General features: G+C 55.3%; 5 protein-coding genes across 5 annotated transcripts; 1 reads left to right on the forward strand and 4 right to left on the reverse strand.

The window, feature by feature from the left end:
• Positions 1 to 2,787: 2,787 nt before the first annotated feature.
• Positions 2,788 to 4,296, forward strand: LOC116436815 (olfactory receptor 52R1-like). Its single transcript, XM_032094218.1, has one exon. It carries the CDS (start codon positions 2,971 to 2,973, stop codon positions 3,913 to 3,915), a length of 945 nt encoding a protein of 314 aa, XP_031950109.1. The 5' UTR covers positions 2,788 to 2,970; the 3' UTR covers positions 3,916 to 4,296.
• Positions 4,297 to 12,688: 8,392 nt separating this feature from the next.
• On the reverse strand, positions 12,689 to 14,574 carry LOC116440442 (hemoglobin subunit epsilon). Its single transcript, XM_032101281.1, has 3 exons — positions 14,326 to 14,574; positions 14,000 to 14,222; positions 12,689 to 12,924 (listed from the first exon to the last, which is right to left on the reverse strand). Exons 1-3 carry the CDS (start codon positions 14,532 to 14,534, stop codon positions 12,796 to 12,798), a joined length of 561 nt encoding a protein of 186 aa, XP_031957172.1. The 5' UTR covers positions 14,535 to 14,574; the 3' UTR covers positions 12,689 to 12,795.
• A 3,387-nt stretch (positions 14,575 to 17,961) lies between these two features.
• LOC116440443 (hemoglobin subunit beta) lies at positions 17,962 to 19,617 on the reverse strand. Its single transcript, XM_032101282.1, has 3 exons — positions 19,395 to 19,617; positions 19,069 to 19,291; positions 17,962 to 18,195 (listed from the first exon to the last, which is right to left on the reverse strand). Exons 1-3 carry the CDS (start codon positions 19,484 to 19,486, stop codon positions 18,067 to 18,069), a joined length of 444 nt encoding a protein of 147 aa, XP_031957173.1. The 5' UTR covers positions 19,487 to 19,617; the 3' UTR covers positions 17,962 to 18,066.
• A 1,793-nt stretch (positions 19,618 to 21,410) lies between these two features.
• On the reverse strand, positions 21,411 to 22,646 carry LOC116439885 (hemoglobin subunit beta-like). Its single transcript, XM_032099927.1, is given in 4 exon segments — positions 21,411 to 21,539; positions 22,211 to 22,272; positions 22,275 to 22,432; positions 22,536 to 22,646. Coding segments are annotated over 4 exon segments (441 nt in total). The 5' UTR covers positions 22,628 to 22,646.
• A 2,996-nt stretch (positions 22,647 to 25,642) lies between these two features.
• Positions 25,643 to 27,177, reverse strand: LOC116440444 (hemoglobin subunit rho). The gene is made up of 3 exons (XM_032101283.1): positions 26,785 to 27,177; positions 26,459 to 26,681; positions 25,643 to 25,826 (listed from the first exon to the last, which is right to left on the reverse strand). Exons 1-3 carry the CDS (start codon positions 26,991 to 26,993, stop codon positions 25,698 to 25,700), a joined length of 561 nt encoding a protein of 186 aa, XP_031957174.1. The 5' UTR covers positions 26,994 to 27,177; the 3' UTR covers positions 25,643 to 25,697.
• Between the last annotated feature and the right edge of the window lie 245 nt (positions 27,178 to 27,422).

The following is a 27,422-nucleotide window of genomic DNA, read 5'->3' on the forward strand; positions in this document are numbered from 1 at the left end:
CCAGACCTTTCTCAGGGAACTACAGCAGCACTGGTTTGATCTGCACTCCCTCAGGAGACCCAGGTGCTCTCAAACACCAATGTCTTCCTTAGTATCCCAGAATCCCAGGATCCCTGAGGCTGGAAAAGCCCTCCCAGCCCAGCCAGGCCCAGCTGTGCCCGATGCCCACCTTGTCCCCAGCCCAGAGCACTGAGTGCCACCTCCAGCCCTTCCTGGGACACCTCCAGGGATGGGCACTCCAAACCTCCCTGGGCAGCCCCTGCCAAGGCCTGAGCTCCCTTTCCATAGGGAAATTCCTGCTGCTGTCCACCCTGAGCCTGCCCTGGCCCAGCCTGAGGCCGTTCCCTCTCCTCCTGTCCCTGTTCCCTGGGAGCAGAGCCCGACCCCCCCGGCTGCCCCCTCCTGTCAGGGACTTGTGCAGAGCCACAAGGTCCCCCCTGAGCCTCCTTTGCTCCAGCCTGAGCCCCTTTCCCAGCTCCCTCAGCCGCTCCTGGGGCTCCAGGACAGAGGACAGGTCCAAGTGCTGCACTCAGGGGCTCTTGTCCATGGTTTTAGATGAGGGATCTCACCAAAGACTGTCAGGGCCTCCAGTGGCTGCAGTGTTTGCTGGAGTTTGGTGCAGTTTCTTCCAAGTGCCAGCTAACGCTGAGAGTAAAACGGGCCTTGTTTTTGTAGTCTGTGCTGGTACAGCTTCAGTCTTGGTATAGCCTTTTCTGCTAAATTCAACCTCAATTTATTTCAAAATAAATACTTTCAGTTAGGCGAGTTACAAACAGTTATCATCTGGGACTTTGAGTCAATTCTGTCCCCTGTCACTTTTGGCATATTCTGGTTTAATAGAGCTTAGAAGGGTAAAAAAAAATCTCATAAAAATGAAAACAATCTGTACCTGCCTAATATGATTTGGGAAATGTGAATGAATTTTTCAGAGGCATTATGGGTCTAAACCCTTTTCAGGTAGCCATGGCACTGAGAAACGGCTCCTGCTCATTCCCCATATGTTCCTTTTTTTCCTCTTGTGCTGAGAAAAAAATTAATAAAGAAAAATGAATGAACCAGCCTGGAAATGCTGTATTGTATTTCCTACTAATTTTTTTTTCAGGGAGTAATAGAGCCTCGGAGCAGGAAGGCATGATGGATTTCTCCTGGCTGCAGATAAAAACTCGGTCACATCTTGTTTTCCAAAGTTTCATCGTGGAGTGTTGCTTTTTTGGGGAACAGAACATGGCTGCTTCCTTGGCACATGGCTTTGCCAATGAGTATAGCAACCACTTTCCTTCTGGAATGCCCAATGCTGAGGCCCCAGGCCACCTCTCCTGCTGCAGAAGGAAAACCTCAACCAGAGCATGGGGACACCCAACCCACATCTCCTCCATGAGCAGCACCAGAGCCAGAGGTGGAGATGGTCCAGCTTAGCTGGAAAGAGTTGGGCTCATTTGACTGAAAAGGGAAGGGTTGAGACAAGGAGAGGGAGGAAAAAGCAGGATGGGAGAGGTGGGAAGAGGACTGGGAGTCACAGGAGCCTGGAGGTGGCAATAGAGGCAACAGGGACACACAGGGGCTGAGGCACTGAGGGGGTTAAAGACTGCTGCCTTCTCTGACTTCAGTCGCTAATTAATCCTGAAGGAGCGGGGGAAGCAGAGCTCCCTGCTGGGATTGATGTGCCAGGCAGAAAAACATCCATGGTCTCTGGGGAGCAGAGTCCCCCCTCGGGACCTGCGGAGGCGGCTGAGTATTTAGGGTTGGGGCAGCAGATTGTTGCTGTGCACAAAGGGCTTTGGTGCCATCGCTCCTCTGGGCGGCCCCGCTCCCGTCCCCCATCGCCTTTGCCTGGGAGCTCTGTTCCCTGCCCCTGTGTTCTCCACAGAAGAATGAAGTTTTAGGTAGAGCACCATCAACAGAGGCAGCTGCCAGGAAGGAGGCGAAGAAGAAAATGGTCAGGACTTTCGATTCCCAGGATGTTTAAAGCCACATGGAAAAGACGGGGAATGTCCCCAGAGTGCAGGTGACCCCCAGCCCAAAGTATCTGTGAGGTTTCCAGCGTGGCCCTGACAGCCCAGCTCCAGCTGGTGACTGGTGGCCGTGCTGGGACGGGCTGGGACGGTCACAGTGTGACATCTGTCTCCACATGCAGTGGGAGCAGAGCCCAGCTCGGCTGCATCGGAGCCTCGGGGAGGAAAAGCCTGGTTCTGTTCTGGGACACTGCTCATCCCTCTGCTACCTGCAGGTCTCCATCAGCTCCGGGAATGCTTCCAAAGGCTCCTGGCAGGCCGGGGACATCAGCCTGATCTGCTCTGCAGGGCTCTTCAAGGCATCCTTTCTCCCAGGTATCGGGGAAAAACGAGCTGAGCAATGTGCAGGGTCTGCGTGAGTCCCACTCCTCTGGGGGGGAACGGGCAGCACTGGAGCACGGGCTTGTGGGGCAGGGGATGGGGGCTGTCACACACTGTGACACTGGCACGTTTTGCCCTGAAATTGGTGTTTCTTGACCAAGACGAGCACTTGGCACCTCAGTTTACACTGATGAGCAGCACGGTGCTGTCAAATGTCCTTAGAGCTCCGGGGCTGGTGACAAGGATTCGTCTTCCCACTAACCACACTTCAGGAAGGTTTGCTGCAGACCAGCTTTCCTCTGGTCTGCTGGGCTGGACACCCTGTGGACACTGGGCAGCAGCAAGTGTGCACCTCGGGCATCTTCCTGTTCAATTTATCCAGGAGTCCAGTGTGCTCCAGCAGAACCCCACAGCAGGGACAGGACAGTTCCAGTGGAAGCTGCCAGGACATTTATTTCACAGGGGCTCTCCTGGCCCAGTGCAAGCAGCTGCCAAAGGCTGAGGCGGAGATCTGAGCTTGCAGACCCACTGTCACGCCAGTCTCTGCCACTGGCCAGGTCAGGTCGAGAGGGTTTGATGCTTTTTTTTTTCCACAGGACAGAAAGCCCTCAGCATAGGCCACAGCCAAGAAGGGTTCATGTCTCTGAACTCTACTGCCTTCTCCCACCCTCCCTATTTCCTCCTCATTGGCATCCCTGGGCTGGAGGAGGAGCAGTTCTGGATTGCCTTCCCCTTCTGCATCATGTATGGCGTCGCCCTGCTGGGGAACATCACCCTTCTCCTCATCATCAAGGCAGAGCCCAGCCTGCATGAGCCCATGTTCCTCTTCCTGGCCATGCTGGCCTTCACTGACCTGGTCCTGTCCACCTCCACACTACCCAAAATGCTCAGCATCTTCTGGCTGGGCTTCGGGGAGATTGGGTTTCCCTCCTGCCTCACTCAGATGTTCTTCATCCACACCTTCTCCACGGTGGAGTCGGGCGTGCTCTCAGCCATGGCCTTGGATCGCTTTGTGGCCATTTGCTGCCCACTGAGGCACTCCACCATCCTCTCGGGGCCCGTGGTGGTGGCCCTGGTGAGCCTGGTGCTGGTGCGGGGGGTGCTCCTGGTGAGCCCCACGTGCTTCCTGGTCCACCAGAGACGCTTCTGCCAGCACCACGTCATCGCCCACTCCTACTGCGAGCACATGGCCGTGGTGAAGCTGGCCTGCGGGGACACCAGGGCCAATGTCACTTACGGGCTCTTCGTGGCTCTCCTGGTGACAGGGACTGACCTGGTGCTGATCTCTGTGTCCTACACCATGATCCTGCGTGTGGTGGCGAGGCTGCCGTCCAGAGAGGCCCAGCTGAAAGCCTTCAGCACTTGCACGTCCCACGTCTGTGTCATCCTGGCCTTTTACACCCCTGCCCTCTTCACGGTCCTCGCCCACCGCTTTGGGCAGGGCATCCCTCCCCCCGTCCACATCGTGGTGGCCAATCTGTACCTGCTCGTGCCCCCCACACTGAACCCCATTGTGTATGGGGTGAGAACAAAGAAGCTCTGGGACAGGGTGGTCAGACTCTTCCAGCGCAAGGGAACCTGACCCAGATGGGCTCCACGCGATCATCCTAAAGGTCTTTTCCAACCTTTATGATTCTGTGTGTGACTCAGACTGTGCTCATAATTTACTGCAGCTGCAGGGAAACTGAATGAGACATAACACCGGGACCATTCAGGGAGGAGCCTCCCTCCCTACCTGGAATTTAAGAGATCCATTCTTGCAGAAATCACTTGATTCTCTCCTCTGTTATCACTGTCCAGGAGGTTTCACCCATTGTGTGATGAAACTTGGCATAAAAACATTCAGTCTGACTTCTATGCCACTGGGAATGCAGTGTTCACCCCTCCCAGGAGTTAAACTCCTCACTGCTAAAATCCTTCCACTATTAAAAAAAAATCCTCTCCTGACTAATTATTTTCACTGTAAGGCTGAGTAGGTCTGAAAGACCTTCCTGCAGCAGATTTCATCTTATGAAGTGTTCTGGGCTGTGTGATGGCATTTAAAAGCCCTGTAGAAGTGGCACTTGGGGATATGGGTTTGTGGTGGCCTTGGCTGTCTTATGTTTATGGCTGGACTCAATGACTTTAAAGCTCTTTTCCAACCTAAATGACTCTGTTATTCCATGGGAAGGTGCTCAGATGGGAATGGGGACCATCGTTGTAGAAGGACATGGGTAGAATTCAATTTTAAGCATTAACCTTGTTTTTGTAAAGAAGGCAAAAACTGCAACAATCCTGTGCAAATGTGCTGTGCAGACACAAAGCCTTCCCAAGAGATCAGGAATCCTCACTGCTGCAGTCCTTTGGAGTGACCTGTCACGGGGAGGTCACGGGGCTGGGCTGCACACACTCCACCCTGCTCAGGTGAGACCCCTCCTGCAGAGCTGCCCCAGCCCTGGGAGGACGTGGAGCTGCTGGAGAGAGGCCAGAGGAGGCAGTGCCCACCCAGTGCCACCCCTGCCATGGGCAGGGACACCTTCCACTGTCCCAGGCTGCTCCAAGCCCCAGTGTCCAGCCTGGCCTTGGGCACTGCCAGGGATCCAGGGGCAGCCCCAGCTGCTCTGGGCACCCTGTGCCAGGGCCTGCCCACCCTCCCAGGGAACAATTCCTGTCCAATCTCCCATCCAGCCCTGCCCTCTGGCACTGGGAAGCCATTCCCTGGGTCCTGGCACTCCTGGCCCTTGCCCCCAGTCCCTCTGCAGCTCTCCCCCATCTTGCACCATTGCTCTCTCCTCTTGGTGCGTTCACATCTCTCCTTGTCCCCACAGAGGGTCTCCCAGCAAAGGTTCCTCCTGCCTGAACTCCCTTGCTGAGGCAATAAACCAACACCACGTTCCCATCCTGCTTTGACACCATTCCCAGTCCTATTTAGCTGCTGGTGCCAGCCCAAGGCAACCCCACAGCAGCTCCTGCTGGACACTGGGATTCCCTCTCAGGAGCATATTTGCATCATCCCCTTTGACACTGCAGAGCAGCCAAAAAAAAAGAAGAAGAAGCACTGAGTGAGCCTGGGAGTCCTGGGGGACGTTGTGGGGAGGGATATGAAGACATTCACTGGCAGCCTGGAGGGAAGATGCTCAGGCAGCTCCTGTTTGGGCATGGATACAGAAATATCCATTTCAATATTCACATTTAAGGCAAAGTGATCTGGGCTTTTCTGGGCTGCTTTTTACATGTCAGCTCTAAATATCAGATTGCTTTGACAGTGCTGCTGTAGTTGCAGTGATGATCAGTTTTAAGGGGAGGGTGCCCATGTCATGAAGATCTTGTTGTCCTCAGACCCTTTATCTTGCTGATGAGAGCTCTACACACCATTTATCCAGCCAGGACATACCAGGGGTGACACAAACTGCCTTTGGCAGTGCCAGATGTGCCATGATGGGATCGATGGGTCCTGACAACCAACTGAGATTCTTCTTCCTGCAGAGCAGGGACCTGCACCCAGGTGAGGGGCCAGAAACCTGTAAGGAAGGACAATTCTTGCCCATGTTTCAGCTTGGCCAGGTGAGTAAGCTGGACTGAAATCTCCTCTTCCCAGCATGCTGAAGTAGTTCCTGGGCAGCACAGGGAGCTCTCCCCTCCAGGAGAGGGTGATGTGGTTATTGTTGACTTCATTCATGCTGGAAAACAGCACCCGAGTTTGTACATACAGGCATATCCAAGTCCAACATCTGCCACCCTTGGGCTGGCAGATGTTCACAGTGCTGCTTTTTGGCATCCACAAGCTGCTGGGTGCTTGGCAAAGCATTGCTGCACTGCCCGGGTTCTCAGCTGTGCTCAGCTCTGAGATGCAGAAACTGCCTGGCACAAAGGCACTTCTCTCAGGCCTCTGCTGCCAAGGTTATTTTTAGAGAAGGAAAAGATCATCAAGCCTGAGATTTATTCACAGAAAGAAGGAAAGTAGAGGTGCAAATGATTTAAGATAATAATAATAATAGTGACAAAAACAGATCTAAAATGAGGATGGGGCTCCCAGCCAGCAGAGATGTGCTCTGCAGCACCCGCACAGAAGGGAGTCAGGAATCTCCTCCACAAAGCACTGAATCCATGCTCAGATCTCCAGGTGAAGGGGTCACCTGGCAATGTCAGAGCCCAGGTCCTGGTGATGCCTTGTCCTGGTCTTAAAATCAAGAGTGAGACACGGTTAGAAGGGGAAAAGGGATTTTACCTTGGTATCTCTTTTAAGGATCCTTAGGTGCACTACGTGCAGTTTGAATGCACCTCCATGCGCACCGCAATGCCCACCCCAAAAGATCTGGTGTAACATTATAGGTCTTACTAATTACTAATCTATCAAAAATTCCCCAAGGAGAGGCTCGAATGAGCCCCGCTCCCCAAGGAACCTTCCCCTGGATGGTTCTATCTTAGTTTACAAAATGTGTTCTGGAGAGGACCTTGGGGTCTGGGGCACACTGACCCCTAACTACGAAGCTTCTAAAATGTTTCATCTCCCAGCTTAACGAACAAGGCCAAGAATGTAGGCAAAAAGCACTGAGAATACAGGAGCTGTAAAAAGGTATAAAAGAAAAGGCAAAAAATCATCATGGCATCACTGGTACACACATGGGACTCCTCCTCTGGCGCTGCTACCGGGCCTGGAAAAGCCAGAGCAAGGACCAGTGAGCTCCCTCCCAACTCCCAAGCCCAGAGGCCTGAGGGAAGTGCCTTTGTGCAGAATTACACCCAAAGCAGGGTCAGGGTCTCTCGAAATGAGCGGCCTTCATGTGTGCTGGGTGTTTAAGCTGCTGTCAGCCAGGAGATCTATTCCAGCCAGAGCCTGGAGCAGTGGCTCAGGTCACCCTAAAGCAGGGAGCTTGGGCTGGTTTTATAGAACCACAGAACAGTTTGACTTAGAAAGGACAGGGACACCTCCCAACAGACCAGGTGGCTCCAAGCCCCGTCCAACCTGGCCTTGGACACTTCCAGGGATGGGTGCTCTGGATTTCACCCCAGAATACCCTGTCTTCTCCCCACACTTTCCCTCTGCTTTGATTTCCATGTATTTGAATGGGATTGCTTTGGCACGAGGTTAGAAAACAGAGTCAAAGCAGTGCCGTGCCCTGAAAAGAGACCAAAATTACTGCTGGCAGTGCTGGGTGCAGCCAAGGCCGGCGCCTTCCTCACTGTGCAGCATCCACCCCCCAGCAGGGGCTAGGAACAGCCAAAATAAATCCTGGTGTCTTCTTTTCCTTACATAAAGCTGTCACTGCTGAGAACAACCCCAGCAGCCTAAAGGGGCACATCAACACCCAAGGGGTATTTGCTGAGAATACACAGAAAAATAACAAAATGCACCTTGAACGTTCCTGGTCAGACCAAGCACTGACTGCTCCTCAGTGCTTGACCTGATTGGATTTCGCTGATGTGACCCAAAAACCAGACACCGTCTTCCTCAGGCTGAGACCCTTCCGAGGGTTTTGGGGCTAACACTGGGTTTGACAAATTTTTGTGAGGTTTCCCACATCAACAGATGTGTTACACACACCCACCACCACCCAACAAGAGTGGTAAGAGGGCAAGAGTGGGACTGGCTTGTGTAGGACTCATGATCCCAGCGATGAGCTGTCACAGCCGGCTGTCACCAGGTCTCGGGGGGGCTCTGGGTGTGTAGGGGCTGTACAGAGCTTGCTGCAGCAGAAGGAAGCACATCTTCTATGTGGAAGTGGGGTTTTAGCAGCCCTATAAAACCACAGAGGACAGTCGTTATCAGTCCAGTGCCTGCCCTGCTGTCCTGGGCGAGCTCTGGGAGTTCCCTGTGCCCTCCATGCACTCACTGGTGACAACGCAGAGCAAAATGAGTCCTACAGCAATCCCAGTTTCCTCCATTCCCCCTACAAAGTGATTTCATTAGAAACATTTAGCCATGGGATTTGGGACATCCATGACTGTGGGGATGCCTCCAGCTGGAGCCACTGTCCCACAGAACCTGTCCCTGCCCATGGCAGGGGGGTGGAACAAGAGGAGCTTTAAGGTCCCTCCCAACCCAAACCATTCCATGATTCTACCGGCCCTCCTGTCCCCCACCTGCACCCTTTGCTCTCTCTTATCACACCCTTCAGTGGAAGGAAAAGGGGAAAGGCTGCAGTTGTCTCCCTGCTTTGTGTCTGTGCAGCACCTGGCACTGTGGAACTGTGCTCCCAGGAGCTACAGAAACAGCAGCAATTACCAGAAGTTACCTGTCACCCACGCTGGCCCCCGAGGGCACAGGTCACTCCTACAGGTCTAAGGCACTGGCAAATCCAGAACCTTTTGTTTCCCTCCATTTCCGAGTTTATTCACTGTTCCAGTTGCCGCTGCCATTGCTGTAACCCCAGCGGCTCCCAGTACCAGGCACTTCAGTCGATATTTATTAGGAAAATACACAGCAACTATAATTCTTATCAGGAATGTTGTTGTTGCAGCTACGGCTGTGAGGAAAATTAGGCAACACGTGCACAAATCCAGCGCTCGTCTCTCCTACAGAACTGTCAGCCCAGGGCTTCCCACCCAGCCCACAGACTCCTCAGGGAAATGCTGTGCTCTGTGGAGCACAAATCGTAACAGAAAAGAGATGCTTCAAGGGCTCAAGCTTTGAAGGCAGAACGGTGCCCTAGGGGTTGTGAGGAAAAAATTAAAAACAAGTTATAAAATGCCCCTCAAGCTGATACTAATGAGTTCCTGACTTGCCCACTGCTCTTTTTAGGGGCTGATGTGGGAGAAGTTAAATTTTTGCAGCCCCCAGCATTCAAGGAATTCACACTCAATCTGTCTATGTAAACAGGGAACTTGGCATTGTTTAATTGAGGACTAAACTCATCAGCATGCCATGAGAAATGGAATTGGTGTATTTTCAACTGCCCCACATCTCAGACAAAGCTCCAGACATCTGCGCCTCCGCTCTTCACTTCAGCAGCTCAATAATTAGCCTGGTAAGTTAAATTAGCAGGCAGCTTTCCAGGGTGCTCTATGGCCCTCAACGTGAAAATCCAGATTTAAGTGTTTGAATCTGGGTGTGCCAACTCGGACGTGCACCGCATCCTCATCCTCTGCAACATCCCGCAAAAACAAGTGGATGGATTGATTCACTCTGTGCATCACCCACTGTTCTGGTCTTGGTAAAAATGGGTAAAAAGCGGGACAAGTCACATCCTCCCACCTTGGGGCTGCCCCAGAGGGTGGACATCCTGCCTCCATGCCCATCCATGAAGCTCTTCACCTGGACTGCTGCACGGCGAGACACGGGCAGGAATATTCCTCACCTGCTCCTCCCATGGCCCTTTTGTTGTGTCACTGTGGGACACAGCAGCGCTGAGTGTGGGCAGGGACAGGGTGAATTCCCACAGCCCAGGCACTGCTGTGCTGAGTGGGAGCAGCGGCTGCTCCGTGCCCAAGGATGCCGAGCTCCTGCCCGATGGAAGAGCCTGTGGACAGCACAAGCGCTGCAGGGCTGTGCGTCCCAGCACCACCTGCCAGGCTCCCAGTGAGTCCAGAGGAGCTGGGTCACCACCTCCAGTCATGTTCAGCACGGCTGACCAGGTGGGATCATCGCAGGTTGTACTCCATCATCTTGGAGGGCTTTTCCAACTTCAGTGATTCTGGGACTCTGGTCAGTCTTTCAGTGCAAAAGCCTCACCCTGCCTTCTCCGTGGGCTTGACAAGATTCAAGTTTTCCCATGGCAAAACTTTGGGGAGAGAGGGCTGGGAAAGGGCTGAGGAGAAAGAGGAGCAGGGTGATCTGTCTGCACAGCAGCCATCACCTGAGCTGGGCAAGGAGAGATTGAGGGAGACACGGTGAAAACGCTGCCAACCAAGTCAAACAGCAGAAGGGTCTGGTCTCTGAGGTCACTCTGTGCCAGGCAGTCAGAACTCCTGCACTTCAGATGAGACTTTGGGGTAGGAAAGAGAAACTCAGCAGCAGCTCAGAAATGTGATTCCTGCACGTGTCTGGTTCTCTGCTGCAGAGAATTTGGGCTCGAAGGGCACTGACAGAGGGGGGAGGAGGCAAGGGGGCGGAACAAAGGAAAGATGAGGCAGATCAGCTCTGACAAGTCCCTCTGGGGTTTTCCAACCTTCCTTTCTCCAAAGTCACCAAGGGATCAAACACCTTTTAACATCCACATGCTATTTCTGAGGGGCTTTGCAGCACTGCTGCAGTTGCCATGACATCAGATCATGGCAGTGACACAGGAAAAAGTTGTGATCCTGTTCCCAGCCAGCCCTTGCACAAGGGGCCCATGGAAGAGAGCCAGGAAGGCTGGTTCCATCCCTCCAGTCTCACCCGTTGCTTTGGCCATATGGATTAAACCCATCCTAGGAAATCTGCAAGGATCCCTTTGTGCCACAGGCAGAGAGATTTTCTGTCTAAATATCCCTGTGACGCAACACACAGCATCACAAACTGCCTGAACCAGTCACTGCAGGAGCACGGATCCTTCGGGCAAGTTGGGAATTTCCGCTCTGGTTCCTGGAGAAAACAACATCTTTATTTACCTCTCAAAAGCGATGAAGCATCTTCTAAGCATCAGAGCAAGGACACTGTCAGTTCCCCTCCTTCCAGCAGTGTCAAACACAGCAGACACATCCCAGGGGCAGCTGATGTGGTGATTGCATTCCAACCCCACCAGCTCGGGCTCCTGAAATGCTCCGTGATGCTGACACTCCTGACAGAATTCCCTCGAGAGGTGTAAAATCGTGCCTATAAATACACGATAAATAACCCTGGCAGGGGCAGCACAGAGCTGCCTAAAGAGTATTTTTGGCTTGTGCTGAGAAGTGAACTGAGGACTTTTTCTGCTCCTGCAATGTTGATAAGTGTGGGAATAAGGGATAAGCAGCAGATAAAAATAATTACACCTGATAGTCTCCTGGTTCCCCTGCTCCTGACTAACATTTGAATAAGAATTTCTTAAAAGGTGCTGGGAGTTGGAATCAGCACAGATTTGGTTCAGGTGTGGTTTAGACAAGATGGAAAACTCCTGAGTCCCTCTGAATTGCATCATGCAGCTCTGGAATGGTGGGAAGTTCACCCCAGCAGGATGATTGATTGTTCTCTTCTCTCACAGCATCACAAAACTTTGATGAATGAGCTGCACATGGTGCTGCTTGGGAAACAAAGGAAGGGAATGTCCACAACAACAGCAGAGAGTAATGACTGAGCAGATTTCAGGAGAGGAGGATTGCTCTTCGGCAAAATGGGTAGGAAAAGGCATTGGGAAATAGTGTTAAATTACAGAAATCACAGTCGTGATCTGTGCTTGTGATTCCTCAGCCGCTGGGAGATGGCACCTCTCCTCCTGGAGACCACCATGAAAATCTCAGACTGCTTTGGGTGGGGAAAGGACCTCAAAGCCCATCCAGTGCCAGCCCTGCCATGGGCAGGAACACCTCCCACTGGCCCAGGCTGCTCCAAGCCCCAATGTCCAGCCTGGCCTTGGGCACTGCCAGGGATCCAGGGGCAGCCCCAGCTGCTCTGGGCACCCTGTGCCAGGGCCTGCCCACCCTCCCAGGGAACAATTCCTGCCCAAGCTCCCATCCAGCCCTGCCCTCTGGCACTGGGAAGCCATTCCCTGGGTCCTGTCCCTCCAGCCCTTGTCCCCAGTCCCTCTCCAACATCTTCTGAACCTCCCAGGGGTCTGAGTTCAGACTTTGTCCTGGATCAGGTGCTCTCACAGGAGACGGTGCATCCCCGGGCCTAGGGATGGGCACAGCAGGTACCAGTTCCCTGAGGGCAGCAGCACCTTGATTAGGGAATTCTGTGCTCTGGATACGGCTGGCTTCACCTTAGCCCACATTACTGCAGAGCTGGGAGAACAGATTTGGGCAACGCTCTCAGGCGTGTGGTGGGATTTTGGGGTCGTTCTGTGCAGGGCCAGCAGTTGGACTCGATGATTCTTGTGGGTCCATCCCGCTCAGGATATTCTGTGATTCCGGGATTCTCTTTGCAGCCCCCCCCCATTCCCACGGCCCTCCCGGCTGCAACGATCGCACATCAGAGAGCACTGCGGAGTTAGGGAATCTCCGTGTGCCCAGCCCCGGAGTTAGGGAATCTCTGTCTGCCCAGCCCCGGAGTTAGGGAATCTCCGTGTGCCCAGCCCCGGAGTTAGGGAATCTCCGTGTGCCCAGCCCCGGAGTTAGGGAATCTCCGTCTGCCCAGCCCCGGAGCTAGGGAATCTCCGTCTGCCCAGCCCCGGAGCTAGGGAATCTCCGTCTGCCCAGCCCCGGAGCTAGGGAATCTCCGTCTGCCCAGCCCCGGGAGACCGGGAATCACCCACGGGGATGGCCCCGCGCCCCGGGACAGCCCCCGGCCCCCCTCCCCAGCACAGACACAGGGACACGTCGCAGGTGAGCCGCTGGAGGGTTTATTTGTGGTCAGGGGCTCCCAGCGGGCCGCTCCCCGTGCCCAGGGGCTGGCAGTGCGCCGGGGCTCCTGCTCTTCCCGGGCTGTTCAGTGGTACTTGCGGGCCAGAGCGTGAGCCACGACACTGACGAGCTTCTGCCAGGCGAACTGGCACGCAGGGGTGAAATCCTTGCCGAAGTGGGAAGCCAGGACGATGATGAGGATGTCTCCAAGGAGCTGGAGGAGATAGGAGCACAGGCAGGGTCAGGGTCAGTGCTGCTGGGAGCTACTGGTCAGTCAGAGCTGATCAGGGAGCTCGGGACATCCCGGCCGGACCCACTGCCACCAAGGCTCTGCTGTCACTGGAGGCCCCTCCACCACCCTCCTGTGTCCTGCCGTGCCTTTGGCTCCAAACAGCTTCTCCTTTACCTTTCCCCACTTTTGCTGCTGCAGATTTTCCCCCTCCCCAGTCCCTCTCCTTCCTGTCCACCCCCCAGACACCACCTGCAGCCCACAGGTTTCCTTCCCCGGCTTCTCCCTGAGATGGAATTGCCCTCCTGAAAGGACCTCACACACTGCACACTCCTCCTCCTTTTCCTCCTCAGCCCCTGGTCCATGAGTGGGAATGGCTCACTCCCTGTTCCCTGAGGCAACAGAATCCTCAGTCTTTCCACAGAAAGCTCTGGGTTTTGGGAAAACAATATTTGTAAAATAAAATAAAATAAAATGAAATAAAATAAAATAAAACCAGAAAGAACCTTCAACTATTTCCCCATTTTTACAATGCTAAAACATTTGGATTTGGCCTGAGACCCACCCTGAAAAATAGTTTTTTTTTCTTTTTGTCTTGAGACATAAATGAAGACGATGATCCATTTTTAAATAAAAGTGCTGGAGAAGGGGGGAGTGTCCCACGCCCGGTGCCGGGGAAGGCAGGACCCTGCTCCTTGGTTCTATCTTGCTGTGGGAGCTTGGAGTTCCTGAAATGCTCTGCTGAGCTTCCCTCTGCTCTGACTCCTCCAGCCCAGGCTGCACCTTCCCCTGGGGTCGTGCCACAGCCAGATCTCCTCCAGGTAACCAACTCCCCATACCTTCCCTCCCTGGTGCTGTGCTGGCACCAAAAATGGGACTTTTTAGGGAGAAAGTCACAGACACTGTTGCAAAAACCTGGTACAAACCATCACCCCTCTTGGGTATTGCACAGGGATTCTTCCCCCACCAGCCCAAGAAAATGTCCCTGGACAGAGCAGCAGCAAAGTCTGGCTCTCCCCACACAGCCCAGGGAAGGGCTGGGACTGCACACACAGCTCACCCTGAAGTTCTCGGGGTCCACGTGCAGCTTGTCGCAGTGCAGCTCAGACAGCTTGGAGTAGGTGCCCTTGATGTTGTCCAGGTTCTTGATGGCTTCCCCGAAGGAGGTGAGCACCTTCTTGCCGTGGGCACGCACCTTGGGGTTGCCGATGATGGCCGTGGGGCTGGACAGGTTCCCGAAGTTAGAGAAGAACCTCTGGGTCCAGGGGTAGACGATCAGCAGCCTGGGGAGAGACATAACAGAAGCACAGCCGCGTGAAGGCTCCCGTGACTGCAGAGTTTCCCTCTCCAGGTGCAGCCGGGCAGGTTCCCGGCAGCTGGGCCTACCTGGCCAGGGCCTCGGCGCCGCATTCCTCCACGCTGACCTTGCCCCAGACGCTGGCGATGAGCTGCTTCTCCTCGGCTGACCAGTGCACCATGGTGGCGGCGGCTGGGCTGGGCTGCAGGAGGACACAGACCCCGTAGCTGAGCCCAGGCCCCGCCGGGGCTTTTATCCCCTGCCCGCAGCCCCTCCCCGGGCCCTGCAGCGGGGCCATTGGCTGGCACGGGCGGGGGTCCCCAGCGGGGAGCAGGGGGGCATGGCCAGGGCGTGGCACCCGAGAAGGGGCCTCTGGTTATCCTGAGCTCCAGAGCTTTATCCCTTCCCGTCTGTGAGGGCAGTTCTTTCACCTTCCAGCACGGGCCCCCTGCGGGTAAAGGGCTGCAGGAGCCCCAGCAATGGTCCATCACCACTGACCATGGGCAGGGGCTCAGGGCTGTGACCTGTGGGCCAGTGAGCCTTGTGCCTCAACTCTTTGAATGCTGGGCTCTGCCTGGCACCAGTGAAGTGATGAATGTTCAGGCTGACATACAGCCTGTGGCAGAGCCACACAGAGGGGTTTGCCCCCAGCAAACCCTGCAGCCCCTGCCCTGCCCAGCGGCTTGGGTGTCCTTGCACCATGGGAGCTGTGCTGGAGCTGCTCAGAGGATGCTCAGGCTCTGCAGCCAACATCTGCATTAACCCCATTATTGTCCTCCTGTAACAGAACTTGACCTCTTTGATTTATTTGTGCCTTACGGAGCAGGAGGAATCATAGTTGGACTTTGGAGTCCAACTTCTGAGCTGGACTTCAACTATTGTGGCTGGTTGGTCCTTTCCTATTCAAGATATTCTAAGACAGAATCTCAGAATGGTTTGCTCTGGAAGGACTCTAAAGCTCATCCATGCCGTGTGAGGCCCACCCAGGTGTTGTCCCCTCAGACATGACAGGACCAGCCCGATGCAGTGCTGTGGGTGGGGAGCGGGGGCCAAACAGGATCAGCCCGTTCCTGCTTTCAGCCACGTCCATAAAGAGCAGTGAAACGGGCTTGGAACACAACATTTGTTGCTGCAGGTTCTGCTGTGGGCTCTAAAAACAACAAAAGCTCAGCTCAGGGATGTCCAGATTGTGGGGGAGCCCAGGGCCTGCCCCTTCTGAGTCTGCCAGGTTCCACATTCCCCTGCCACATTCAGCCAGGCCAGGCTCTCCTGGAGGGATGTTTGGATTCCCCTGACACACCCTGGAGCATTGCCGGGGTGAAGCACTCTGACCAGGAGCAGTGCCCTGGGGAGATTTGCTCTTTTGTTTTCTGCATAAACCCCAAGAAATGCCGTTCTTGCTAAAATCAGCACAGGGGTTTTGATCCTGATCCCAAGGTGCCAGGGCCAGTGCACTGTTTTCCTGTTGTTTTCCAGAGGATTTGGACTGGGCTAAGGAAGAGCTGCTGGGTCCTGTTGGGCTGGGGACAGGTGAGGAGGTGACCAGGCTGCAGCAGAGCCACAGGGCTAACCCAGCTCCTCTCAGACTTCGGCACTTCCTCCAGGGGCCATCTCCTGCTAAGTGTCTTCTGCACTGAAAATATGGCAGGAAAAGCAATCAAAAGAAAGAAAGTAGCAAGGAAGGTCTCTAGCCTAACAATATCTTTTTCCCACTCCAGCTGTAGATTTTTTTTTAGTGGAATAGGAATGAATAATCTTCATTAGATTCGCTTACATTTGCCTTTTCTCCAGTAAATCCAGTCCCCACAGCGGGGGGCTGGACCACAATGACGAATCAAGCTGAGCTCAGCCTGGCACAGGCAGGAAGGGGGAATATGCAGGGAAAAGGCCGCCAGGCTACCACCAGTGCCCACCCTCCTGCACCCCCTTATCAGCCCCACCGGGACCTGGGTGCTGCCAGTGCTGCACTGGGCACCACCCAAGGGGTACTGGCACCCACAGGAATGTTCTGACATCATGGAATGGGAGCAGAAAAAGCAGCATGGGGAGAGGACATCCCACAGGATGTGTGTGCTGGGGGCACCCGGAATGGGAGCAGAAAAAGCAGCATGGGGAGAGGACATCCCACAGGATGTGTGTGCTGGGGGCACCCGGAGCAGGGTGTCATCCCCAGCTGGGAATGGAGATGGGAATGAAGCCACAAGGCAGCACCAGCGAGGGCTGTTCCCACTGTGCTGTGTCTCACCAGGTGCAGGGAATGCCAGAAGCCTGGAGGTCTGCTCGGGTTGTAGGATCATGGAAGGATAGAATGGGTTGGGATGGAGGGACCTCAGAGCCCATCCAGTGCCAACCCTGCCATGGCAGGGACACCTCCCACTGTCCCAGGCTGCTCCAAGCCCCAATGTCCAGCCTGGCCTTGGGCACTGCCAGGGATCCAGGGGCAGCCCCAGCTGCTCTGGGCACCCTGTGCCAGGGCCTGCCCACCCTCCCAGGGAACAATTCCTGCCCAATCTCCCATCCAGCCCTGCCCTCTGGCACTGGGAAGACATTCCCTGGCTCCTGTCCCTCCTGCCCTTGTCCCCGGTCCCTCTCTAACTGTGTTGTCCTTCCTATCCCCAGACACCTCGCTTGCAGGAGGAGACCTACTTATTCAAGCAGTTCACTCATTTCTGCCTGAAGATCAATCATGTTCATAGGAAACTATTAATATCTGTCACAAAGCCTATGAAAAGTCACGTAGAATTTGGGGTTTGGTGACTCTGTGACTGCCCAGTCTCCCTGCAGGGAGAAAAACTCTTTGGGACTTGCTGCGAGTCATCTTCTCTCCTTCTCAGGGTGTGCCTTGATGCCGGGAACAGAATGCCTCTTTCTTTGGGTGACATGACTGAGAAATGGCATTTATGGATCACAGGGGGCTTCTAACACCTTCCTGTGGGTCAGGGGCAGAGAGTGGAGTGCCCAGAGATGTGGGTGAGGCAGAGACAGAACACAGTGCAAACTGGGTGTCAGAAATCCTGGGATAAATAGCTTTGCCCAGGTCATTTCCCTTAGAAATGACCACATCCTTTCGGCCAAGCATTGCTTTTGCTGCATCATGCTCTGTTCAGATGTGCTTCCCATGCCAAGAACAAACCCTACCCGAAGGAGTCCTGCTCTGCAGACACCTAAACCCACCCAAAACGCGCATCCAGGAAATTAAGTCGCTGCTCTTGGCAGGATCGGGCCCCCTCCAAATTGCAGAGTGGGCGGCTCAGGGTGGGAGGGATGTGAATAAACAAAGTCTGGACAGGCCTCGATAGCAAAATGTTTATCTAAAACCTGCCCCCACCCAGCTGGCTGCTGGGCCTGCGTGACTCAGCTGATTTCGGGTAGGTTTTATGCCAGGGATGAGCCAGGGTAGATTAAAGTCTTCAATTTGTTTATCCTCCCCCCAGAAAAATATGAATCCTCTCAATTTTCCTTGTCTAGGAGAGACATGCAGGTTTTACAGTAAAATACTGAGTAGCTCCGCCGTGCAAAGTCCCCGGTGTGTGACCCCGGGGGTGGCAGGACTTTATCAACCCGATATCCCAAAAGCACAATTTCCAGAGGCAAATCCCACACAAACCACCAAAACCACCCAGAACAAAGGCAGGGGGTATTTTCTGGAACCCTGCTCGAGCTGACAGCCCAGCCCAGCTGCCCCCTCAAGCCCTCCAGGCCCTCAGGAACACACAGACGCAGTGGAGACTTCACAGGATGAGCTTTATTTGGCTGTTAGAAGCTGTTGGCTCCAGCACAGCAGCGGGTGCAGGACACCGAGGGCGCTGCCGGGGCGTTCCTGCGGCTCTTTAGTGGTACTTGCGGGCCAGAGCGTGGGCAACCACACGCACCAGCTTCTGCCAGGCAGCCTGGCAGTCGGGAGAGAAATCCTTGCCGAAGTGGGCGGCCAGGACGATGATCAGGATGTCACCCAGGAGCTGTGGGGACAAGAGCACCCTCAGGTTAGCAATGCCCGGTACATCCCCACACAAGCACTCACATTACACCCAGGGAAGCCCCCAGGAAATCTGCAGTCTTAAAAACCTCTTAAAAACAAGTGCTTTTTAAGAGTCACCTTAAATTTGGTCTCTGCTCTTTTTCTAAAGGTTCAGGTTCTGCTACCATATGGAAAGAGCAACCAAAAATTCCCCACAGTTTTTTTGGATTACATTTTTCTTTGTCCCTTCTGGCTTTGTTTTGGGGTTTCTCCCAGGCAGAAGACCCAGACGAGCTCCCAGCGCAGCAGGAGCCAGCGCTTGGCCCCGCACAGCACCCTGGCACAAACAACGAGCTCATGCTGATGTAGGGGGATCTCTGCCAGCCCCAGCCCGGGGACAAATATTGGGGTTAATTCCCCACTGAGACACTCTCAGCCAAAGTTTTCTTTCTGTAGATCCTCTTGGTTTTGGCATCCAGCTGCCATCTCCTGCTCCTCACTCATTTCTCTGTTCTCCTCTGTGCCAAGCTTTGCTCTGTTCCTTCTCTTCCCCCTCAGCTCAAACCTCTTCCTGCTTTTGCTTTGTTCTCCCCCTCCAATCCCGCACTGAAACCACGTCCTCCCCTTCCTGTCCCCCGTCTGCCCTCGCTCAGCCCCTCCACACAGCCCCTGTCACCTCTCAGGCTGTGCGGTGCCTTCTCACCAGGCTGCACTGGGTCCCTTCCCTCTCCGTCCCTCTGCATCTCCCCCTCATGCCAACCACCACCCCCTCTTCCTCCCGCACTGCCCTGTCTGGGGTGAATCCCTCTCCTGGTGGGGATCAGGGTTAGGGGAGACACTACAGTGGGGAGGGCACGTCAGGGGCACAACTCACCCTGAAGTTCTCGGGGTCCACGTGCAGTTTGTCGCAGTGCAGCTCGGACAGCTGGGAAAAGGTGTTCTTGATATTGTCCAGGTTCTTGACAGCTTCCCCGAAGGAGGTGAGCACCTTCTTGCCATGGGCCTGCACCTTGGGGTTGCCAATGATGGCAGTGGGGCTGGACAGGTTCCCGAAGGAGGCGAAGAACCTCTGGGTCCAGGGGTAGACGATCAGCAGCCTGGGGAGAGACACAAACAGACACAGTCACATTGATGTTCCCATGACTGGAGTGGTTCCTCTCTCCAGGTGCAGCCGGGCAGGTTCCCAGGAGCTGGACCTACCTGGCCAGGGCCTCGGCACCGCACTCGGCGACGTTGACCTTGCCCCAGAGGCCGGTGATGAGCTGCTTCTCCTCGGCTGTCCACTGCACCATGGTGTTGGCAGGAGGGTTGCGTGTGGCAGGTACGGAGGAAGGCTGGGCTCTTGCTCCCGAAGGATCGCACTCTGGTGAGCCGCTCTCCCCGTCCCCGCTTTTATACACTGTGCTGGGCCCCTCCTCTCCCCTGTGCACCCCTCCATTGGCTGGGCCCCCGGGGGGGCCCCGCAGCCCTGGCACCCCAGGGGAGGGGACCCAACATCAGGGTGGGGCTCCAGGGCAAGATGCCCAGATCCAGCGCCGGGCTTGGCTGGCCACCCGCCCTCCCCTGTCTCTGATTTCCAGCCCTGCTGGATGGTGGCATTATCTCCACGCAAAGTCCCAGCACGGCTCCCTGCAAGTTCTGCAGCAGCTCCCCAGGGAAGGTGACAGGCCTGGTGCCCCTTGGATGATGCCAGCCCCTGAGGCAGGAGACTCAGACCTGGGCCTCTTGGGTTCTCCCTCTGAATGCACCAGTTTCTCCTTCTCCTCTTCTTGCAGGACCTGTCAGGCTTTGGGTTCTCCCTTTTTCTTTCCCACCAGCTCTTTAAGAGTTTGATAACTTCAGGATGACACTGCTAAAACCACGGCAAGGCCTTGCAGCCAAGAGGGAGCTCCTTCCTCAAAGAACCTCTGGGCAAAGCTCAGGCAAGGCTGGAAGGGAGATGTTATAGCCCTGGGCAAACCAACTGCCTGCAGGGTGTTGGCTCACAGGGCATGAGGAGAGGTGCAAAGACTGGGCATACTGGAATCACAGGATCCCAGGATCCCTGAGGCTGGAAAAGCCCTCCCAGCCCAGCCAGGCCCAGCTGTGCCCCACGCCCACCTTGTCCCCAGCCCAGAGCACTGAGCGCCACCTCCAGCCCTTCCTGGGACACCTCCAGGGATGGGCACTCCAAACCTCCCTGGGCAGCCCCTGCCAAGGCCTGACCTCCCTTTCCATGAGGAAAAAACATCTGCACAGCTGTGCAGCCTGAGACAGTGCCCGACACAGGGGTTCAGCAGCTAGATGGTCAGTGGTGCTCCTGAGAGGTGGGAGAGGCAGCTGGGTCACCTGGGGCTGCTCTTCTGCTCCTGTGCCCAGCTGAAGGTGGTGAGGTGGGATGCAGGGGACAGGGATGGAGCTCATGGGGCTCAGGAATGCCCTGGTGGGGCCTGGGTGACCTTGGAGCAAAGCATTTGTGTTTGTTCCTGCTCACTGCAGGAAGGGGCTTGGCCAAAGGACCCTGGGCCAGGCCTGGTGGTGATGCAGTTCCCCAGTCCTCTGCAATCAACACTGGGGTGTTTCATGGAATCACAGAATCCCAGACTGGCTTGGCCTGGAAGGGACCTTAAATCTCATCCAGTCCCATCCCCTGCCATGGGCAGGGACACCTTCCACTAGCCCAGGTTTTTTCCAAGTCCCATCCAACCCAGTCTTGATGGTTGTGTCTGTTACATTCTGCCTTTGCTAACCTAAGAATTACAACAACTTTAAAAAAAACCCCAAACCGACAAAACCCCACATGCAGGAAGTTACAAGCGATGGCCCCAGTCTCCCTGACACTTCTCCCACTGCACATTTTCGTACAGTTCTACTCCACTCACTCTGTGAAAGTCTTAAAACATTAAACAAACAGTGTTACCTGATGTCTCCAAAAAAGTGCCAGAGTGTTTCTGTTTGGTTTTTGTGGTGTTTATTTGGGTTTTGTCCTGAACACTCGCCTGGGCTCTCCATCTTAGACAAGTTTCACTTGCATGAATGAGATCATGGCTCATGTTATCCCATGTTTGTGAGCATTTGCTTCCCCAGGCCCCCGTGTCCCCCCCCTCCCCATTCCCACAAAGAACCAGACATCTCCTTGTGGCTGGAGCAGTTGGTGTTTATTTGGTGAGTAGAGCCCAGCAGAACCCGAGGAGGATTCCCCAGGAGCGTCTCCAGGCAGGAAGGATCCCAGGAGGCTCAGTTGTACTTGTGGGCCAGCGCGTGGGGCACCACACAGACCATCTCCTGCCAGGCGGCCTGGCAGGAGGGGGAGAGTTCCTTGCCGTGGTTGGCAGCCAGGACAATGATGAGGATGTCACCCAGGAGCTGGCAGTGGAGGGAGAAGAAGCCGTCAGCCGGCGCTGCCCCCACCTCCCTCCCCACCATCCCACTCTGGTCACTGGGGAGTTCACAGCAAGCAAGGAGCAGATTTATCCCAGCCCCGTGCAGGGCACCAGGCTCCTGGCACAGCTGGCATGCACCAGGATCCCTGGGTGTGCTGGATCCTCCCTCCAGCACCTTCCTTTGCCTGCTGTGCAGTGTCCTCCCTTGGCTTCTACTGAGTTTACCCCTTCCCTTCTCCATCCCTACCCACCCTGGCTGTCCCTGGGCTCAGAACCCTCCTGCCAAAGTGGCTGTGCTTGTTTTCCCTTCTGGTTTACCCACTCCATCACAGCCAAGCTCAGCTCTTCCCTCTAAACCCCGTCTCAGTTCCTTCCCTTCTGGCTGCACCAGGATGTTTCTTCTGACCAGGACACATTTGTCTCTGCATTTCTCCGCATTCGCCTCACCTGCCTGGCTCCCTCCTCTCACAGATCCCAGCCCCATAACTCCTCTCTGTTCCCCCCCAAATATGACTCTCCTTTCCCCTCCACTGCCCCTACCCTCAGCAGGCTCCCAAGAAGCCCCAGGGTTTCTCTCAAGGTCTCACTGACTGTCAGACCCCTCCGAGGCCCCAAAACACCTCCAGAGCCTCGGAGCCTCTGCCCATGGCTCACCCTGAAGTTCTCGGGATCCACGTGCAGTTTGTCACAGTGGAGTTTGCTCAGCTGAGCAAACATTTCTTGATGTTGTCCATGTTCTTGACAGCTTCCCCGAAGGAGGTGAGCACCTTCTTGCCATGGGCATGGACCATGGGGTTGCCAATGATGGCAGTGGGGCTGGACAGGTTCCCGAAGGAGGCGAAGAACCTCTGGGTCCAGGGGTAGACGATCAGCAGCCTGGGGAGAGACACAAACAGACACAGTCACATTGATGTTCCCATGACTGGAGTGGTTCCTCTCTCCAGGTGCAGCCGGGCAGGTTCCCAGGAGCTGGACCTACCTGGCCAGGGCCTCGGCACCGCACTCGGCGACGTTGACCTTGCCCCAGAGGCCGGTGATGAGCTGCTTCTCCTCGGCTGTCCACTGCACCATCGTGTCAGCACAGGGGCTGCCCAGGACTTCCCTAAACAATGCCGAGGATGTGGCTCCAGAGGCTGCCCCAGGGATTTTTATACATGCCTTGGCCTAATCTCAGTTCACTGAGCCCCTGCTTGGGGCTGGGGAGGGAGCAGGGCTGCACAGGGAAAGACAGTGGTTTTGGATGCTGTCCAAGGGGGAAAGAGGCCCTCTCTCCCTCTGTCTTTGAGTGGACAACCGTCACCTCACCCCCATGTGCAGCCCCGAGCACAGGTGGAGCTGCCAGCACGGCTCCAGCCCGGCTCTGGGACTGCAGGGTGGCACAGGCCATGTGCCCCTCCTGGGGAACATCATCCCGTCCTGCCAAGTGAATCCTCCAAAGTGCTTTGCACATGGAATCATGGAATCCCAGACTGGTCTGGGTTGGGAGGGATCTTAAAGCCCATCCAGTGCCACCCCCTGCCATGGGCAGGGACACCTTCCACTGTCCCAGGCTGCTCCAACCTGGCCTTGGACACTTCTAGGGCAGCCAGAGCTTCCCTGGGCATCCAGAGAGCCTCTCCAGCAGCTGCATCGGTGCCACGGGGCACTTACCAGCTGACATAAGCTAAAAACATAAGTTTAAACTCCCTGAGAAAGAATTCCGAGGGCTTCTAAATTTGAAGATTAGCGAGCCATGGAAAAATTTTTAGGGAGTCTGCAGTGCTGGGCTGGCGGCCCAGAGGCTGTGTGCAGCAGCGGGCACTGGGCCATGACACTGTCAGTGACACAAGCTCCCAGTGAGGCAGATACAGCCCCCAAGTGCCTGTGAGGGGCAGGGTGAGCCTGGCCAGGACAGCACCAGCTCTGAGCAGTCCTGGACCCTGTGAGACCTGGCAAAAACCAAAGGCAGCACAGCCCAGAGAGTCCCAGCCTTGGGCTCACCCTGGCACTCTCCAGAGGGTCCCTCCACCTCACCCATTTTTACAAGAAAGAGTTAATTTTAGGTGGGTTTTAAATGCCCTGCTTTCTGCCTTGGGGGCAGCGGCCTGGCTGGGAGGTTTTGGGAGCTCCTGGCACAGGAACTGCCTGCTGAGGGAGCTCTCTGGGGACACAGGCTGGGAGGCGAAATGTTCCTCACAATGTGCTGAGCAGGGGCAATTTCTGTAGCTCTTTTTGAGTCTGCAGAGTCAAAGGGAAATCTCCTTTCCCCCAGTGCAACCCCAGCAACACCTGACAGCTTATTGCCAGCTGGTCTCCAGGCAGAAAACTGGGCCCTGCTGTCAGCCTGTGATGGATTTCACTGCGCTCAGGACCCTTCCCTCAAGTATCCTTCCAGTTGGCTGTTCCCTTTGCTGTGAGAGGAAGATCTCCAAACTCAGGGAATCATAGGATCGTGGAATGGTTTGGGCTGGAAGGGATCTTCAAGATCATCTTGTTCCACTGCGCCCCCCCCCCCCCCCCCCATAGGTGGGGGACCTTCTACTAGACCAGGATGCTCAAGTCTTGGCCACACACTTGCCCCCTTCCATGGACAAGACCCTTCCCTTTTGGAGACAAACATCCCAACAAGGGCCAAAGGCAGCTCCAGTGAGGGCCTTTCTGCCCCAAGCAGAACTTATTGGTCCCTGATTGCAGCAGTGTCCCCACCAAGCTTTACACAGCCCTTATCAGCAGCAGTGGCATCTGTGCCCAGGCTCTGCTCTGGAGCCAGGCCAGCCTCCACTCTCCTCCAGAATATGCAGGGCCTTGTGTCCTGAGCCAGCAGGTCTTGAGGGTGCCTTTGTTCCTATTTTAAAATCCCAGAAGGTTTGGGTTGGAAGGGGCCTTAGAGCCCACCCAGTGCCACTCCTGCCATGGCAGGGACACCTCCCACTGTCCCAGGCTGCTTCAAGCCCCAATGTCCAGCCTGGCCTTGGGCACTGCCAGGGATCCAGGGGCATCCTGCCTCCAGGGCTCTCCTCTACTCTCCTGACCTGGTTTTGGGTCAGGTGGGCTGGTGGTAGTTGTAACTTTGCTCTGTCACACCAGAGAGGGATGACTGTCACTGGGACAGTGGGACACACTGGCTCTGCAGCACAAGCACCACATCCATGTCACTATCCCTAATCCAGGAAAACAGGACCATCCCGGTGCTGGCCAGAGAGCAGGACATGCTCCACACCACCGCTGGAACGTGTCCAGAGGAGAGCAGCAACAGAATGATCAAGATATGGACACTGAGATGAAAAGTCCCGGCCACTGCACACCTCTGCCCCGGGTGCTGGTTTGGGACCCAGCTCTGGACACCCCAGCAGGCCTGGGGGTGCTGCTGGTGCACCCACCATCAGCTGCTTTGTGTGTGCTGGAAAATTCCAAGGCTTTGGACTGGAACAAGGTGTTGAGGATGGCTCACCTCCTGCAATCCTGCTGAAATGCCCATTTGCTGGGTGAAAGGAGAAGCTGTGCTGCAGGGAAGCTGGATCCAGATTTTGGGCTTTTTTCCTAATTTTTTTCCCCCAGCCCTTCGGTGCTGCTGGCAGGGCTGGACCTTTGCCCACACGGCTGTGCAGGACAGAGGGGTTAAGTGCAAATCCCTGCTTTATCATGCGAAAGGCAGAATATTTATTCATAAATCTTGCAAAACAAGGGTTTCATCATCTTGAGACACCAACATGTCTCTCCTTGTTGCCTTTTAGGCCATTCCTGGAAAAGCATTGCTGAAACTGAGATGCTTACATAGAATCCTTCTATTCCACTGAAAAATGTGCTTCCATTAAGCCAAAATGAGTAAAAAAAGCTCTAATCCATCCTGTCTGAAAGCTGCCCTCATCCCCTGCTCCTGGGATCTTACACATTTCAGATATCAAACTCTGATCAGGATGCACTAGTTTTCATCGCTGATGCAGAAAATGCTTTTGATCAGCTTCTTAAAAATACATCAGTAGCAAACTATGGAGGGGTAAACTTCTGCCTAATCAGTGAATCTCTATAAAGTTATGTCCTTGCAAACATCCCAGGAGGAGAGGCCCAGGGCCCACAGGCAGACGCAGAGACACACAACACAAAGAATTCCAGAAAATGTGGTTTTTATTGCCTGTTACAGACACAGCTGCCTCCCGAGGCTTTAGTGGTACTTGTGGGCCAGGGCATGGGCCACCACCCCGACCAGCTTCTGCCACGCAGCCTGGCAGGCAGGGGTGAAGTCCTTGGTGAAGTGCGCGGCCAGGACGATGATCAGGATGTCACCCAGGAGCTGGAGAGGGGAAGGCAGGAGGGAAATCAGGTCAGCAGGGTGCTGGGCACCCCTTCGCCCTGCACAGCACTCAGGCACCAGAGGACCCCAGCTCCCAGTGGGTCCTGGGGCTGTGCCCCGGGGAAGGTCTGCCAGCTGAGTCCTCATGCAGGACAAGAGCCCTGTGCTGGCCGTGGGCACGAGCATCCACCTGCTCCATCTCTGCTTCCTCTCACGCCTTCCAGCCTCTGGACATTTTTCTGCCTTTTCTTTTTCTGCTGTGAAACCCCACACCTACTTCAGCTAAGGGTCAGTGTGAGGTCCACCTGCTACATCCCCAAAGCCAGGCTTAAACAGAGGCTGAAACAGAGGCCAACATCCTGCTCCTTTGTTCCAGCCATGCCTGCACAAGCCCCCAAACTTTTACAGAATCTCCCTATGTTGGTCACCAAATTTGTCCTTGCAGCCCAGAGCCTAGTATTACCCTGCATCATTAAATTCCCAACCTTCCCCTCACCCCCAGTTCCACTCCAGTCAGCCATGTCCTGTTTGGTAACTAAAATACAAGTTATTTATGCCTGTTTGAGATCCCCCAGGCACTGAGGTGCTCTGAGGAAGGAAGGACAGAGGGTCAAGCTCCAAGGACAACTCACCCTGAAGTTCTCGGGGTCCACGTGCAGCTTGTCGCAGTGCAGCTCAGACAGCTTGGAGTAGGTGCCCTTGATGTTGTCCAGGTTCTTGATGGCTTCCCCGAAGGAGGTGAGCACCTTCTTGCCGTGGGCACGCACCTTGGGGTTGCCGATGATGGCCGTGGGGCTGGACAGGTTCCCGAAGTTAGAGAAGAACCTCTGGGTCCAGGGGTAGACGATCAGCAGCCTGGGGAGAGACATAACAGAAGCACAGCCGCGTGAAGGCTCCCGTGACTGCAGAGTTTCCCTCTCCAGGTGCAGCCGGGCAGGTTCCCGGCAGCTGGGCCTACCTGGCCAGGGCCTCGGCGCCGCATTCCTCCACGCTGACCTTGCCCCAGACGCTGGCGATGAGCTGCTTCTCCTCGGCTGACCAGTGCACCATGGTGGCGGCGGCTGGGCTGGGCTGCAGGAGGACACAGACCCCGTAGCTGAGCCCAGGCCCCGCCGGGGCTTTTATCCCCTGCCCGCAGCCCCTCCCCGGGCCCTGCAGCGGGGCCATTGGCTGGCACGGGCGGGGGTCCCCAGCGGGCGCTCAGGCTGTCCGTGCAGTGGTCACTCTGCAGTGAGGTGTGGAAAGCCCTGTGAGTCCCTTAACAGGCTGGCTCAGGACACAGGACCCTCTTATCTCCCTCTCCTTCACCCCTGGCTGTCTGTTCACCGCAGGCATGGACATTCCACCCATCCCTGCAGCAGGCACAGACCCCTCAGAGAGGTCCTTTAGAATCATGGAATTGCCTGGGTTGGAAAGGACTTTAAAGGTCCTCTTGTTCCACCCCCTGCCATGGACAGGGGATCTTCCACTAGACCAGGTTGCTCCAAGCCCTGTCCAGCCTGGCCTTGGACACTTGCAGGGATGGTGTCAGGGAAGCAGAGGTCACCTCCTCAGCTCCAGGTTTCCAGGAATAGCTGTGTGGGATGAAAGGGTGGG

This window comes from Corvus moneduloides, chromosome 2, assembly GCF_009650955.1.
Source record: "Corvus moneduloides isolate bCorMon1 chromosome 2, bCorMon1.pri, whole genome shotgun sequence".
In the NCBI taxonomy this organism is placed as follows: domain Eukaryota; kingdom Metazoa; phylum Chordata; class Aves; order Passeriformes; family Corvidae; genus Corvus; species Corvus moneduloides.

Bases quoted from the DNA above. Each gene is read 5' to 3' on its own strand.
- LOC116440443 (XM_032101282.1), bottom strand. From the start codon at position 19,486: ATGGTGCAGTGGACAGCCGAGGAGAAGCAGCTCATCACCGGCCTCTGG. The intron at 19,292-19,394 runs GTAGGTCCAGCT...GTCTCTCCCCAG, and splicing joins GGTGCCGAGGCCCTGGCCAG to GCTGCTGATCGTCTACCCCT. The intron at 18,196-19,068 runs GTGAGTTGTGCC...TTGTCCCCACAG, and splicing joins TGGACCCCGAGAACTTCAGG to CTCCTGGGTGACATCCTGAT.
- LOC116440444 (XM_032101283.1), bottom strand. From the start codon at position 26,993: ATGGCCCCGCTGCAGGGCCCGGGGAGGGGCTGCGGGCAGGGGATAAAA. The intron at 26,682-26,784 runs GTAGGCCCAGCT...GTCTCTCCCCAG, and splicing joins GGCGCCGAGGCCCTGGCCAG to GCTGCTGATCGTCTACCCCT. The intron at 25,827-26,458 runs GTGAGTTGTCCT...TCCCCTCTCCAG, and splicing joins TGGACCCCGAGAACTTCAGG to CTCCTGGGTGACATCCTGAT.
- LOC116436815 (XM_032094218.1), top strand. From the start codon at position 2,971: ATGTCTCTGAACTCTACTGCCTTCTCCCACCCTCCCTATTTCCTCCTC.
- LOC116440442 (XM_032101281.1), bottom strand. From the start codon at position 14,534: ATGGCCCCGCTGCAGGGCCCGGGGAGGGGCTGCGGGCAGGGGATAAAA. The intron at 14,223-14,325 runs GTAGGCCCAGCT...GTCTCTCCCCAG, and splicing joins GGCGCCGAGGCCCTGGCCAG to GCTGCTGATCGTCTACCCCT. The intron at 12,925-13,999 runs GTGAGCTGTGTG...TATCTCCTCCAG, and splicing joins TGGACCCCGAGAACTTCAGG to CTCCTTGGAGACATCCTCAT.